This window comes from Rhopalosiphum padi, chromosome 1, assembly GCF_020882245.1.
Source record: "Rhopalosiphum padi isolate XX-2018 chromosome 1, ASM2088224v1, whole genome shotgun sequence".
NCBI lineage: Eukaryota > Metazoa > Arthropoda > Insecta > Hemiptera > Aphididae > Rhopalosiphum > Rhopalosiphum padi.
In genome coordinates, this window is record NC_083597.1 from 2,573,399 (window position 1) to 2,590,263 (window position 16,865).

General features: G+C 33.2%; 1 protein-coding gene across 1 annotated transcript; it reads left to right on the plus strand.

The window, feature by feature from the left end:
* The first annotated feature begins 677 nt into the window (after positions 1-677).
* LOC132918648 (titin-like) lies at positions 678-11,130 on the plus strand. Its single transcript, XM_060980036.1, has 2 exons — positions 678-1,646; positions 9,796-11,130. Exons 1-2 carry the CDS (start codon positions 693-695, stop codon positions 10,678-10,680), a joined length of 1,839 nt encoding a protein of 612 aa, XP_060836019.1. The 5' UTR covers positions 678-692; the 3' UTR covers positions 10,681-11,130.
* Positions 11,131-16,865: the final 5,735 nt, after the last annotated feature.

Genomic DNA, 16,865 nt, shown 5'->3' on the forward strand with positions numbered 1-16,865 from the left:
GCTCCGAAGTGTCATTGTCAGTATAGCTTAAATACTGAATAAAATTACAAATAATCACCAAATTTCAAAAATTTTCGAGAATTATTAATTATCTGTATAAATATAAGTAACATAAAGCACGGGTATATATTTCGATATATTTCGAAAATAATACTCATTTAACACAAGTGCATAATATTTTATTTTAAATTATAATACAGAGAATGGTGGTAGTTCACTAATTTCAACAACCCTTGAATACTGATAACGTACGACATACTCTTCGTTAAACAATATTTTTCCTAAAAATATAATATGTCAATAATAATACGAAAATATTTTTATATTATATCACAGCATTTTTAAATAACATATTTTATATCGTATGTAATCTGATTTCAATGTACAGTAGGTATGTAATACAATACGAAATCACAATGTTATAAAAACAAAGAGTTCTACATTTTCATTGAGTATATGCACGCTACGTTGAAAACACAAGTTATAATATATTATATAGGTATCTACTATGCGTGCATTTGTAACAGTCACCTACGTTGTAATAATACTGAGCAATACTTAAGTTACGTTTACTTTTCAAGGTTCAAATAGGCGTATAAGAAGATTACATGGGAGCCATTCTAATAGCATTGGAAAGTATGTAGATCTCGCCTCCCCCCGTCGTGGAGGGGGAGATGAAAATTACTTCCATTATGGGTGTTCGGGATACTACAAAAACGGGTGAATCCAACGGAATAGCATCAGTCGATCGATCCGATCCAAAGTCCAACGACAATATGAGAGGAGTATTCAAAGTAGTGTGCGTGTTCGGTCTGTGCGCCTACGCATTGGCGTCGGAAAATACTACAGGTAAATCGATAGATAAAGCAGACAAAACCACAGCAACCGCCGACGATAGCAAGAACCAAGGCAAGAGGGGCATTTTCGACACCGGCTATGGATACGGATCCGGCGGTTTCGGTCATCAGCTTACCGGTCACGACTACCACCACGAACCACAAGTGCTGTCCAAGACTATCATCAAGGAAGTCGCCCAACCGTACCCAGTCGAAGTCGAGAAACACGTACCGTACCCGGTAAAGGTAGAAGTACCCGTCGACCGCCCATATCCCGTGCATGTACCCAAACCGTATCCAGTGCACGTCGACAAGCCCGTCCCGTACGAGGTCAAAGTCAATGTTCCACAACCGTACACCGTCTACAAACACGTCCCTTATGAAGTCAAGGTACCCGTCGACAAACCATACACCGTCCACGTGCCCAAGCCATACACCGTTTACGTCGAGAAGCGCGTCCCTTATGAAGTCACCAAGCACGTACCTTACACAGTCAAAGTTCCCGTCGACAAGCCGTACACCGTGCACGTGCCCGTCGAGAAGCACGTTCCTTACACCGTCGAAAAGCCAGTACCCTACCCGGTCAAAGTTCCGGTCGATCGCCCGTACCCAGTGACCGTCGAGAAGCACGTGCCTTATCCCGTCGACAAACCGGTGCCGTACACGGTCGAGAAACCAGTGCCGTACCACGTCAAAGTTCCTGTCAAAGTCGAAGTCCCTGTACCATACGAAGTGCCACATCAATATCACCAACACGAAGAACACTCATATGGTGAAACATCGTACGGCGAACACGGAAGCCACAGTTATTAACAAGGTCTCAATAATCCGAGTTCAAACTTTGTAAAATGTAATATAATAATATATAATGAAAACGAATTGATTTAACCATTGTACCTGTTCACGTCTGCGCTTATACATACGTCGTATATAACATAATTATGTATATATTTCGTGGAATAAAAACCATTTTTTTTACCTTATTCGATTTTTTTGTTATAATTTTGTCTCACAGCATAATCATTTCAGTGTGTTACGGAGTACCAATATTAATTATTAATTATTCTAGCATAAAAATATGTTGTTCAGTAAGTATTTTCATAGTTATATGATAAAACTTAAGTATGTCTAATATGCGAATATTTCAACTATAGTCATCAAAAATCATAATTTTTAACAATAGCTGGGTTGTCTCTGCTGCAGGTATATTATGTGTAGTGATATACATTCACTTCACTGTTGATTCCAAAATTGATTTTTACTATTTTTTTCTGTCGATGCGAACGTATAGTTCACAATAATAGATGGTCGTATTATTTTTCAAAAACGTAGGGAAAACAAATTGTTCGTGTAGATAGGTCATAAACACGTAAGCTCGTCATTTTGTTTTGGTTCGCGCGGTTTTTAAAACATAACTTGAATCCTATATATAGGATGACAATATATATATGCAGCACATTAGTTATGAAATGTTATTATTATTATTAACGCGTTTTCCATCGTTAATGCAATTTATAATAGCAGTCAACGTTCGAGGAAGTTATTTTATGTATATATACATATATATTTTATATGCTCGCTCGGCGAGTTTTTAATAACGCGACAAACCCGTCAGTATTCGTTTTCATTTATATATATATAGTTATATTAATACATATATTAGTAATATGGGCGACCCAAACATCGTATTATATTATTATTATTATTACTATGTACCTATACAGTTTGTTTTTTTGATTTGTTAACAACACATGGTATTCTCCATTCCACCGGTTTTTTGCATTTATATATAATTGGATATACCGTGGCAAACGTCATGTATAAAAATTAAAGCCATTCATCTCCCAAACCGTGTCATCCAGAATAAAAAAAAATTAAAATTTATATTTAACAACACGAAAATAAGTAATAACGAGACATTACACCTGCGGGTTGCAGCACTCGCGGAAACTCGTTGACACTAGCCGTATACTTGTCCCATAAACCGTTCGATCTCCGCCGAAATCAAAACGACGCCCAACAAGTCGTGTAACTTTGTACGTATTAGTCGTATTACGATAATAATAATAATATTATTACATATTATTATTATGTTTAATTCTGTTGCAGTGTGTACAGATAGATAGTATTGTTTTACATGTACATCGCAATGCATAATATATAATTAGTAATTACCGAACGAATTAATTCAGACCGTTTCGACATATTCTTCGACGACGTACACAATAATAATAATAATATACACTCATGTAATAGTATTATAATATGCCCACTGCAACGGTGTAATATATTTTATAACGCCACCGCGTCCGATGATAATCTCGCGAGTACTGCTATTATATAATGTCGAGCTCGGGCCGTGTACGAAATAATAAGAAAATAATAATATACGATCGTGTGTGCACGTGAGAATAACGCGGAATATAATGATATACGGCTGACGACTCTGCAGTAGTAGGTACCCACATTATAATATGCATACACCGCGCGTGTGCACACGTTGTATATACGTCTATGTGCACCAGTGCAGTGGAGCAGTGACCGCCGTTGACCGGTTCCACTCTACTTAGCGCGATGCCGTGATAGACTTTACCGCATTCGGAGACTCGGCAAAACAAACGTAGTGAACGACTGCAGGAAATTTAATAATTGTAATAATAATTTATTGGCAATCCAGATGATCACATTAACAAATACAATATTATAATGGCCCACCGCTGAGCATATCATCTCATCGGTAAAGTTTATATTTTGTAGTTTGACAATAAAATAAACATTTATATATTATTTTGTTTCTTAATATGTTATTCCAAGATACAGTAAAAACCATTAAGTTTTTAAAAATAAATATAATTTATAAAAATACAAATAACAATAATAATTATGCAATGATGTAAATGCTATAAGTTGTTTGGGTTATTAATTAAATATAGATTTTTTGAATTTTAATAAAAGAATTACTGCAGTAAATGATTTGAATTGGAACTTTATTCAATAAGTTTAAAACTACTTGTGAAAAACATAGGTCTGATTTTAATTTATTACGAAAAATTTGGTTAGCTGAGTATCGTTCTATACTTGACAGTAAGTGTCGAGTGTATCTGTGTAATAGATATTATATTAAAATGAATTCAATGATACATCATTGTATACAAAAAAGCGATTCAGAGCTAAGACGCGTACCAGACTATATCAGTTAACACTAAGTAAATTTTATGTTTTTTATATTGCATTATTGTAATTTATATTACTATTAGAATAACGGTATAGGTTGATTAAAATTTTTTCTGAAAACATTGCATTTATAATTTATAATATATTAATATTTAATTATTATAATAATACCTATCTTATATTTATATCATATTATATAATGACTGTGCATTTTTAAGTCGATACCACCTTGTCGTAAAACAAATATACAATATGAATATATTCATAGTTTAAATAAGTAATATGTTAAAACTAATCAAGATATTTTTAAATTGTCATTGCGAGTAGTAAAAATCATAATATACACAAAAGTTTTAAATTTCTGCGAATAATATTTTTGAGTTATAACAAAGTAATTAACATTGTTTAAATATATAATTTTATCTAATTTTAAAATTCAATTGTCTAAAAAAAATCTTACCTATGTGCCTAATATGTCAAATAACTATGATAAAAACTTATGAGGAACCTTAAAACAAATTTTCAAGTTTTTTTTATCCTAATGAAACAATTTTTAGATATTTATAGAAGAAAAAATTAGAAAAATTTTAAATTTCTATAAATGTGGGGTAGTGTAGTGCAATGATCACACAGTTGGCCATGATATAAACATAAATCGGTATGAACCTCAGTACGGAGCAAACAATACTACTTGGTATTATCTCGCCATCGTTCCAATTTCTTAAACTTGCCCCCGCCACTGAGACTTGAGAGTAACATACACACACGTAAAAATTCTGTTCTTAGAGAAGGGAGTAGTAGTGGGCTAGACACATTCTACTCCTCCCAAGTATTAAGACATTGACAAAGAATGATTAAGTCGTTCTAATGAAAAAAAAATATGTCCATAATATAAATAACTCAAAAAGTGTAAAAATATTTTTAAATTATAATATGTGCAAGTGAATATTTCTCAGCATTTAAAATTGTTTGTTTTTGAGTTGCAACCAAAAAACAAAACCTATTTTATAAAAAACTGATTTTGCTTAAAAATTCCCATTTTTCTTTAATTTTTCAATTATTTTCCAAAAATGTTTTAAAAAATACTAATAATTTTTATAATTTATAATTTATCTTGGTTCTGTACTCTGCAATTAATTAAAGAAAAATCGATTTTTCTTCTTATTTTTGGATTTCAAATTTATTTCAGTGTAGCGTGACCAAAAGTTCTTATTATATCTACACGCATCATAAAAATATTATATTTACCTATATTATGATACGTGAACTTTATTATTATCATTTTCGGACTTTCGGTAGTTCCCGTTACTACAACTTCGAACTCCATATATTTCATACTAGCGGTAGGTATATTAAATCAATGGACAATTTTTACTCAATTACCCATCATGTGATCGGACCACGTCCAGGTTATAAGTTCGCGGAATTCGGTCAGTTCCTCCGGCTAAAGTAACCCCGTAATGGAAATTCTTTGGACATAAATCCAAATATTCGAAAAGGGTACGTGGTCTTTGAAATATTATTAAATAGCAACGTACGGTATAATATTACATAGGTACCTATGCATGCAGATGACCACGAGGTCCATTGTGCAATGCATATAAAGGCTTCTATGGTCAATACATATATGTGTATAGTTTGAAAGTCAAAATTTAAAACGCAGATATTGCAGACATAAAATATAGTTTAGTACCTCTATTTGAACAAACAAAATTAGATCACAACTTGCTATTGACAACAGAAATAAGACTAGGAATATTATAATACGTAGTTAAACACGAGAACATTTTAAATTCGATTTGTTCAACGTTCGTTGTCTTAAGCGCACAATAGTTATTCTATAAAATGAAGCTAAGACACAATTACACTAACAATATCACAACCGCCGTTAATTAGAATTTCGTTTAAATCACATATTTAGTCAAGACCGTTGAGTGATGATCGAATAGTGGAGGGAATTAAAAAACCGTGTATTTTTAAATGTATACCAATATCTACTGGCTATTACTAATATAGTATACGATATAACTCTAAAATACGAAAGACGCATCTGAAATTATTAAAAAAATAATAACAGCGTATAGTGAAATTAACTTGAAAAAAGTATATGAATACGTTATTAAATATCATATTCATGACTATTAAAACAAATACCTACAACAGAATAATAAAATTAAGCAATTTTGTATTATTTTAAATATATATAAAAAAAATTTAAATCTACCTAAGATAATAACTGATTTTTAATTGGCTGTTTAAAATATGAATTGAGTGAGGTTGTTAAGCTGCTTTTTATTTTTCAATATACTCCGATAGGTTAATAATTAAATCATATAAAATAAAGTCGTTAGAAGTGCACATCTATTTAATACGCAATCAACTACTTGTCGTTTAAAGCAATTATGACGTCGACCGCGGTAATTTTTGTCATCCACCGATCATATTCGAACATGTAACCGAATTCGCATCGATTTTTTGTGTACATTGCTAAGTTGCACTCAGAAATATTACAGAAACGAATATTATGCTGTCTTCGATATTATTATAATCAACTCTATGGAACGATGCAAGATAAAATATTCTGTTCACGAGACTGCAGACCGAGACGAATCGGTTCGCGGCGTGTGATGGTGGACGGGACGCGTCCGGACGTCGAGAATAAAATCTACAATATTATAATAATATGCTTATTATCGTGTCGCCCGCACGCGCACCAAATTGCGTAAGAAAAAAAAATACATAAAAATTAAAAATTCTTCGCCCGCGTTTACAGTGGATGGTCAAGTGTGTTTCGCGGGTGCAGCGACCGCGTCCGAGTCCCGCCGGCCGCCGTATATAGTCGGCGCGTCTGAGATTTTAGATGAGATAATTGTTGTTATTTCGTTTTTAACAAGAATTTATTATTTCGGGTCCCGCGCATCATTAATATTATAACTACTATTATCAACACCGTCGTCATCGTAGCAAAATAGGTACCTATCGTATATTGTATTGTACGCGCGCTTTATTTCGTTTCGGACAATTCGCATGGTTCTATAGCCACGTGTGATTTGCGCAATTTTACGACGAGTTAACCCAACATGAAAGGTTTCATCTCGTATAGTCCTCGTTCCGGTCGGGGCATTTTCATGAAAACAATAAAAAAGCGCCGTGAAACACGACGAAATCCAAGGTACGATAAGTTGGCACTACAAAGTACCTACATATTTATAGATCGTTTGTTGAAATTTGGTGGAATTTGTTGAAAAAGTATAAAACAAAGTATAAAATATTGAATTTTTTGGTGCCAAGTTTCTACATGACCAATAAATAACACTTCAGTTAAAATTAAAGCTTAAAATAATATTGTCTAATAATATGGATTCAGTGTTGTTGGGCTGAGTTGGAAATAACTTGTGGGTGTAAATATTAAAAGCTCTATAAAACAAACAACATTTTTATATATTTAAAAAAATTAATTAAATTATTTAATTTGTTATTGTTTATTATATTACACGTGTAGTAATAAGCGATAACGGCAACATCGCAAACACTTTAACTCGATGAAAATGTCTGATATAGTTCCCTGGATACTTAAATTTACTACCCTGATTTGTGGTCATCTTCAAACTATTATCTGTGCTCAACAACGCTGAACAAAAGCGTTGCTTAATACTATAGTAAGTTTATTACGTGATGGCTTAATTTGTATTATTCGCCTCAATAGTATAATTGGATATACCTTATATTTATATATTAAAGTATACGTAATAATTATTATCGATTAGATGTATTTTATAGTAAAATACTGTACATGTATAGTCATGTATACTGCGGTGTATATATTTACGAAGAGATCGAATTTAACTATTTTCTAAATAATTAACATTATATCTTATTAAAATATAGTCATTACAATATCCTCTAAGGTTGTAATTTAACCACAGAAAAACCACAACAATGAAGCCCGTCTGCAGGTGATTTAAACAGCAGCAATATAATATAAATCCGTGCAATAACCATCAGTGCGTTGAATTATTATATACCTACATACTATGTATAATGTATATATACATTTGTGTGTGTGTCTTGATGATTTTATAATCGCGTTAGATATCGTATTTTATAACAATAATAATATATATCATTATTATTATGATTGTACATAAGAAATATTATAACCGTGACTTGGCCAAGAGATGCATAAGAAAACCTGTCCTTCTCTAGGTCACTGACCGACTTTGCTCCTAAATCACTGAATAATGAATAATAATAAAAAGTAAACGTGATATCGCTTTTCTTTGAACGTAATATCGTTCTCGTTTACTCATATATATTATTATTATATAAAAATAAAAAAATATTAATGTTGTAATTTTTTTTTATCGTATTAATATTTAATATCAAACGGTAAAGGACAATGAGATGATTATAAAGTTTGTAATATAAACGATTTTTTTTATGTTTAAGTATTAGATAAAAATAGTAAGCCACTTCAAAAAAAAAAATAGAATAAAAAAATGTAATGCATAAATGACCCTGAATAGCAAAAGAATTATTATAGAAGTTATAACTTATTATAATAATAGGTAAGTTTCTACTGATAAAATCGTTAGTGCCAGTTGCATGTCTAAAAATGCAGACAAGTCTATACACTGATAATTCCAATATTGAATTAAAAAAATATGAAAAAAGATCTAATGAACTGCGATTACGTCCATCATTCATCTTTGCAATAAAAAATAATAAATGTATGAATAATACGCAATACTGTAAAAACATAATACATTATATTTAAGTATTAACAAATATATATTATATTTATTATTGCAAGTAACAAAACTCACTTTGAAATTTATTTAATCAATGTATATTTAACTAGATATTAGAAATTATTTAAAATTTTTAATTTCATTATCTATATCTCTAACAGCATTGAATACATGTTTCATGTAGGATAAGTATAATATAATAAACATAATGTCTCTCTATCTCAGTCATTTAATATTTTTGAAATATTATGATTTCGAAAAATAATCACTTTATGAGAACTACACAATAATATTGAAATTCCGGTATATCACATGAGAGTATGAGACACCTGTTTGCGGTTACCATATATAGAAAATATTTGAAATGCAATGCACGAATTTCGTAAATCGTATTTTTATTTTTAGTAAACGATAAAAAAAAAATCCAGATAAGTGAGTTTTGAGCGACTCTCAATACGCCGCCCGCCACTGCAGACATCGACGTCATATAATAATATATTATATTGTATGTGTCTGGTCCTCTCGTGATGTTATGTATACCTAAGTAGTTGTATTTGACGGATAACTTGAATTACGTATATTATTATATTACACGCATTTAATATTATGTGCTTAATGTAATATCGTAATGTTTATTATTATTATTATTATATATAAATTATTATGTGAAATTTAGGTGGTTTGTTTCAATTGCATCTACGTTTGCATACGTGTGTGCTATGAACACTGCAGATGTCCATCGGATCAATGTGGGAACATAATACAGTAATGAATAACACGCGTTACGAATAAATGAGTCGTAACTGGATCGCGTTCCGAGAAAGTAGACTTGACCGGGAGTTGCCGGGCAAAGCACACACACCCGCAGCGTGCCGCCGGAGGAGGGGAGTGCCCCAAACGTGGTCCCCACCCTCGCGGCGCGGCCGGACGGTACAAAACGGACGGGTCCGAGTCGTCAGCAGTCAGTGTTGGACCGAGCCGGAGCTGGAACGAGCAGCACCCGACATACGCGGCAATACAAATATATTTTATAAGATTTAATATTTATTGATATTTATAGCGTGTTCGCTATCACGATGAGAGGTATCCTGTACACGGCGTGCGTATTCGGGCTTTGCGCCTACGCTCTGGCTAAGGACGATGAAGTGAAGAACGCTCCAGTTGAAGACGACAAGAAGTCGTCCGCGGACAAGACCCAGGACAAGAGGAGCCTGTTCGACACCGGTTACGGATACGGTTCGAGTTATGGATACGACGCCCATGTCGGTGGCGACGATTACCACGGTCACGGACACGTGCTGTCCAAGACCATCATCAAGGAGGTGGCGCACCCTTACCCAGTACCAGTCGAAAAGCACGTGCCATACCCCGTGAAGGTGGCCGTGCCCGTCGACCGCCCATACCCCGTCCACGTGCCAAAACCTTACCCAGTGCACGTTGAGAAACCAGTGCCGTACCCCGTCAAGGTAGCCGTGCCGCAGCCATACCCAGTTGTCAAGGAGATCCCGGTACCGGTTAAGGTTCCAGTCGATCGCCCGTACCCTGTGCACGTTCCCAAGCCATACCCAGTGTACGTCGAGAAGCACGTCCCATACCCAGTGGAAAAACACATCCCATACCCCGTCAAGGTGCCAGTCGACCGTCCATACCCGGTTCACGTACCCGTCGAGAAGCACGTCCCATACCCCGTCGAGAAGCCAGTGCCCTACCCCGTCAAGGTGCCCGTCGACCGCCCGTACCCGGTAACAGTCGAGAAACACATACCGTATCCAGTCGAGAAGCCCATCCCGTACCCAGTCGTCAAGCACATCCCGTACCCGGTCAAAGTTCCTGTCAAAGTCGAAGTCCCAGTACCGTACCCGGTCAAGAGCCACGAACACCACTACGAACATCACGACGACCACCACAGCAGCTATTAACCGAACGGCCCCACAGCATTGATACGCATTTATCGCATCTAAACGGTTTTATGAAACCGAAAAATGGTTACCACTAATTTGTTAAGTACTTTTTTAATTTTAATTTTTTTTTTTACTTTGTAAATATAATTTTTATACTATAAATATACTTCCTATGTCATTATCTTTAAACGAAATTAATTTTAATTATATAACGGAATTAAAAACATTTTCTCTCAACTTTGACTGTTACCGACTAAGATCTTTTTTTTTTACGACCTTAAATTAACCTTTATTTTTGTATATATTAAACTTTTACCCCCGACCCCCTGTCAACCTATACCATAATCAGCTATATTCTCCTTTTTATAGCGACGGAAAAAAAAAGCTCTACAAAGGAAACTGTCGAGGGACGACAATATTATATGAAATGATGTATAATGCAGTATGAATAAAGTTTATTTTCTTTGACATTGTGTTTTGTTCTTTTTCTAGACAATATTTATAAACACGGTTTAAAGCGAAATAAAGAAATAAGGACCGACAGCGAGCAACGCGGTTTATTGCTCGGGTTTTAGCGATTTCGACTACAGGCGGTCAATAAATTATTACAATAATTATCGTGCGCATACTGTAGTCGTACGCATGATGTATAATACATAATAACAATATCATGCGCGGTACCGATATAATAAAATAAACGACACGACAATATTGTTTTGTAATCGCTGGTAAACTATTGGCGAACGTGCGCGCGCGCCGCACGTCACCGGTGGTAGTTGTTGTTATTAATGTCCTCCGATCGACGATTTAGGTAATAATAATATTATTATTATTATTATTGTTTCTGTCGTTACAAAAATCCGTTCGAACGGACAATATAATATGTATACATATATGACTACGCGATGTTATACATATATAATATAATATTATATATATATCACTATAATTTATCGCGAATCATAATAGGTATCGGTGGCAAACGATGATTTTCCCCCCAAAAACCCTATTACTACCTATACAGTGTGCGAATTTAAACGCCCTAAACCTTGCCCGCGCGGCAGTGTCGAAACACCGTAATCGTCGTCATTGCGTAACGCCCGCGCGGCGGAAAATCCGATTATTGCGATATTATTATGATGATATTCACACATTTGCAAATAGGTACATATACGTATAATTGAAATCGTGTGAAGCACGCGCGTCCCACGTGTGCGGCCACCCCTGCAAACGTGATATTCATGACATTATGTTATGCGCTACACGTTTCGATTTAAAACGAGATAATTTGTCGTCCGTTCTCCGGTCGTTTTTTTCTCGACGCCAAAACTGCCCGATAATAATAATCATCACTGTTCGTACGTATAATGTATAGCATTATTATAGAAATCGGCGGCGCTGTATTTGATTTTCTTTTTTCGTATTTTGTCCGTCCCCACCGATGCGCGTCTTCTGTTCGCGTAAAACGTCCTATTATGATTCTGATCGATTTCTTATTTTTGTTTTCAACGATCGACATACTTAACACTTCACGAACAGCGTTATAAATCATGTAAAAAACTATTCATCAACGGTGTCTACGTCAAACCATTAAAAAAAATTGTCAAAACTTGTCCGTGTACAAATAATCGTATATACAAATAAATCGTTTCGCGTGTGGCGGGCTTTTCGCTCGTCCGCTAAATACAGACAAAACGCGTAACCAAAATTCTTAAATAAATCGCTGTAAATATTATGATCGGTCGTGGACGATAAGTAGGTAATATTTATAATTTTTTATATATTATTATATCATTAGGCACCGTAACGATCGATACAGGAAGACAATATTTTTTTTATTGGACAGCATCGCGCGCACGGTTATGCGGTGTAGGCGACCGCGGCCTCGGGCGGGTTCGGGTTTTATTTTATTCTCGCCGAAGAGATTGCGTAGCGCGCACACGCGTGCTAACGTCATTTACATAACACAGTCTGGTATATTATAATATTATTATGTTATTGCTGGTATTATAACGCACACCGGACCGGGACCAGGTCGCGTCGTGTTTTCGCGGTATTTCGTGTGTGTGTGTGTGTGTACTGCGTACTGCAATGTACGACGACGGTGCCGGTGCGGGTGTCTGAGACCGCATAACGATGATGTTGATTTAAACACTTTTTTTCTTGATTTTCAAAAGTCTTCTTTCCGGAAACTTGTAATGTAATGTAGTATAAATAGGTAATAATATAATATAAAATGTATTGATTTAATGGGAGAGGCTTTAAAAACCTCAGGTTGATGTCCTAGATTTTTTAACTATATAAAAAAATAAATAAATAATATTAATTAATAATGATTAAGAAAATAATAGTTTTAAGATATTATCCACAAATCGCAACCGTTTATTCTAGTCTATAATTTAATTGGTATGGACAGTATTACCCCTACTCGATTTAATGGAAAACATAAATAAGATATTTGTTTTTAAATCATCTTCAATTTTGACAATAACAAACACCAAAGAATATATATAATCATTGACGTAAAATACTTATAAATAGCAATTTGTGTTTTTATAAGGGGCCTGAAATATTAGTAGTTATACCCTGGCTTCCCAAGACTTATAGGATCTAATACTGTTAATATTTATATAAATATTATATTCGGGCCACAATTTCAAAGTAATTCGTGTACGTTAAAATACGCCCAAAACATCGTAATGACCGTTCGTGTGGCGTGAACGGATCGTGTGGTCGTGTGCAAACGTATACATAATAATATATTAATATAATATCCGCGAGCAATCGAAGCTGCTCAATTATTATTATTATTATTATTAATATTATAACTTATTACTTATTAGGGTCAAGACGTCAGTTTTTGCGTGCAACGCACACGAAATTGCGCAATGGTCCATCCGGATTTTTTTTTTTTAAACCGGTCACCGAAGACGTACCGACAATAATTATTATGCCACCACAATATAATAAAGATAGCATGTGATTTGCTTTGACAGATAATGGAAACGTAAAATATTTATATATTTATATTTATTATATGTTTTTCTAATAATTAGGTTATACTTTCGCAACTCATCCAAAACAATTAACATACTACATGTGCAAAGCATTATATGTGCATAATGGCGGAAGACTCGTACGAAAAAGTATTAATATTCAACTATAGGAAGCTACACTGACATCGAACCAATACGACGATTTCTGTTTATTTCGTCTATACGCAAGAACGAGTACTCGTGCGCAAATTCCATAATTTCAATAAAAAAAAAAAAACTAATAGGAAATAATAACTAATACATTCTAGAAATGCGAATTCCTCCGACCTTATTTGTTTTGTTATTCCTCATAATTAACACATCATCGGATTCCACTTTTTGCTAACCACTATCCGTTCTACAGGTGCAGGTTCATAGCATAATGTGTGTGTTCCGACTAAACGAGGACCTATCTCGCATACCTCCCGAATTTATTATAATAATTACAATGTTGTTCTGTTGGAATTTCTAAGTAATATTGTTATAAATTTAAAATATTATTATTAATTGTTATATAATCGTATAATAGATTTTAATATCTCACGTCACGAAATTAAATATTTACACAGTGAAAAGTTTTTATTTTATGATTTACAATAATTATATTTCCGGGAAATATTCTATAATAAAACGCTCTATAATATTATTATAAGCCCCGCTTGATACCTACATAAAGTACCGAAATAATATACGATATTTCATTGTTGTTGATGGGTTTTTTTTACAAAATGTAATAAATTACCACTATTTATATTCAACCAAAAATTTACTCTCATTAAAATATTCTAACGAATATTAGAGCTTAAAATTAAATTATATACTTTATTTTTTTGTTCAAATTTATCAAAATAAATTATTCTTGAAAAAAAATCAAATAAAAACTTAAAATAAAGATTTAAATAGTTTAGAAACTCAATAAAAATAACGAAATTACATTACATAGAAATAAAGTTTTACATATTTTTGGATATAAAAATCATATTATAATAATTATAATAATATCGTCGTCTAAAAACAATTTTTACTATGTTTTCAATTGGCTTATTATTACTGTATTATATACTTGATTGAATGAATAATTTGTAAAGTGTATTAACTGTGTCTAACAACTGTTATGTAATAAAAATACAATGTATATTTATTTTCAAATGTATTTTATACTTCAGATGATTTGTATACACAAAAAATTTAATCATTCACCATTCACCATAATATTATTATGAAATGGTTAACTGAATAAGATTAAAATATATTTTCCAACAGGTATTAAAAATTATTGAAACATTTAAAACATTTTCAAAATGTAGATTAAATTTTGTCATTCAAATTACTAGAATATATTTATTCATTCATTGGTGTCCACAGTTATTTCAAACCACTTCGAAATCTGATTATTTATTTTTCGACAATAATTTCACCATATAAATAACTTTTAATGTGTTATTTTGCATTTAAAATTATAATGATTGTGTAATTTAATTTTTATAGGCACTCAATTTTTTACTGTGCAAGTTGTTTGAGGTATAACATAATAAATGTATAAACAAAGAAATTAAATACTTGAACACTAAATAAAATTATGCACTGAATATGTAATTATATGACTCATAAAATATACGAATTACAAACCACATAAGTTAATATTAATAACATTATTTTATATACACGAGAATTACATAAAAATCAAATATTTAGCAATTATTAAACATAGGTACATTATAAATTGAATTTCCAGCAAGAACGTAAGTATTTTAATCTTCGTCGTTAGTTAAATGATATAAAATAAAATAATACATTACTAATGGTAATTCTAAATAAATAAACAGCTTTTCTGTCAAAAATATTGTTTTTATTATAATATCAACAATATTATTATAAAGTAGTATCTGTGAAACAAAAAACATATTGTTATAATAAAATAATGACTTAACAAGGATAAGTATATAGTATATGTAATAAATAATAATAATATAACAATATACAAATGATTCATAAGGTTAATAAATAAATTAATAAAAATATTAACTATAATTACATAAAACAAAACCGTTTATATAAATATGTAGTATATTGTACAAATGGAAATATATGTAGAACGAATAATTACTCGAGGTGATATTTCTTTAAAAGCCTTTGTGAATACCTATATTTTTTAAGAATTATTACGTTATTCTATTGCTAAATACGAAATAATAATGATAGACTGCAATAAACCGATTCAACTTCGATTTTGTCATGAAAAGTTATTACGATTGTGTAGAAGCTCAATATCCTCCGAAAAGCGTTATGGTAATATGGCGCCGTTTAGGTAAGTGCAATAATAACAATAAAAAAAGCTAAATACAATACAATTTCGTTGTTTGTTTCGATGACTTGTGACGACGTCACGCGGGGGTGGCCGTACGGCTCAGTCTTGCATATTATGAATTAATATTTATATGTGTATAATATGAATATGACTTTTTTACAAACGATATCATATTATACGACTCCGCAGGCAAAATGTCCTCGCGTTCGCGTGTATGTATTTGTACAATATTATGTAATAAATTAATATACAATGATATAAATACGCACTCACACACGTACACCGCAGTTTATACCAACGCTATTTCCCCATACGCACGATGATATCCATTTGGAAAACCCACTGAACCGAGTGTCGACGACCATTGCCAGCCGGAAAATTCACATTAACAGCCATATATATATATATATATATATACACGCATTCGACCCGAAAACCGTATAGAATGATGAGGTGCGCGTTCCCGCGGGAGGGTCGGAAGGGCGGTGTAATCCGATCTGCTCATCGAGTGACGTCACCTATATGTATATAATATGTACTTGGATATGTCAAAAGTCGTGTGGTAACACGTTCTGGGCGCAAAGGCCAGGGAGGAGCGAGCCGAAGCTCACTATCAGTTCCCGAGGGATCGTCGACGGCGCGGCGGTGTGACGCGACGAACGCGTGATATACGACTCAAATCGACAGCGATGGAATGCTGTTCGTGATTTTCCTAGACGCGCACTACATGAATAAATGTAAACACATGGACATGAAAATGTCTATGTAGATATTTGGCGCTATATATCTATGTATAATGTGTGGGCATATTGCCGGCCAATGATGATATTTATATACTAATAATCTGTGGTTTAACTCTG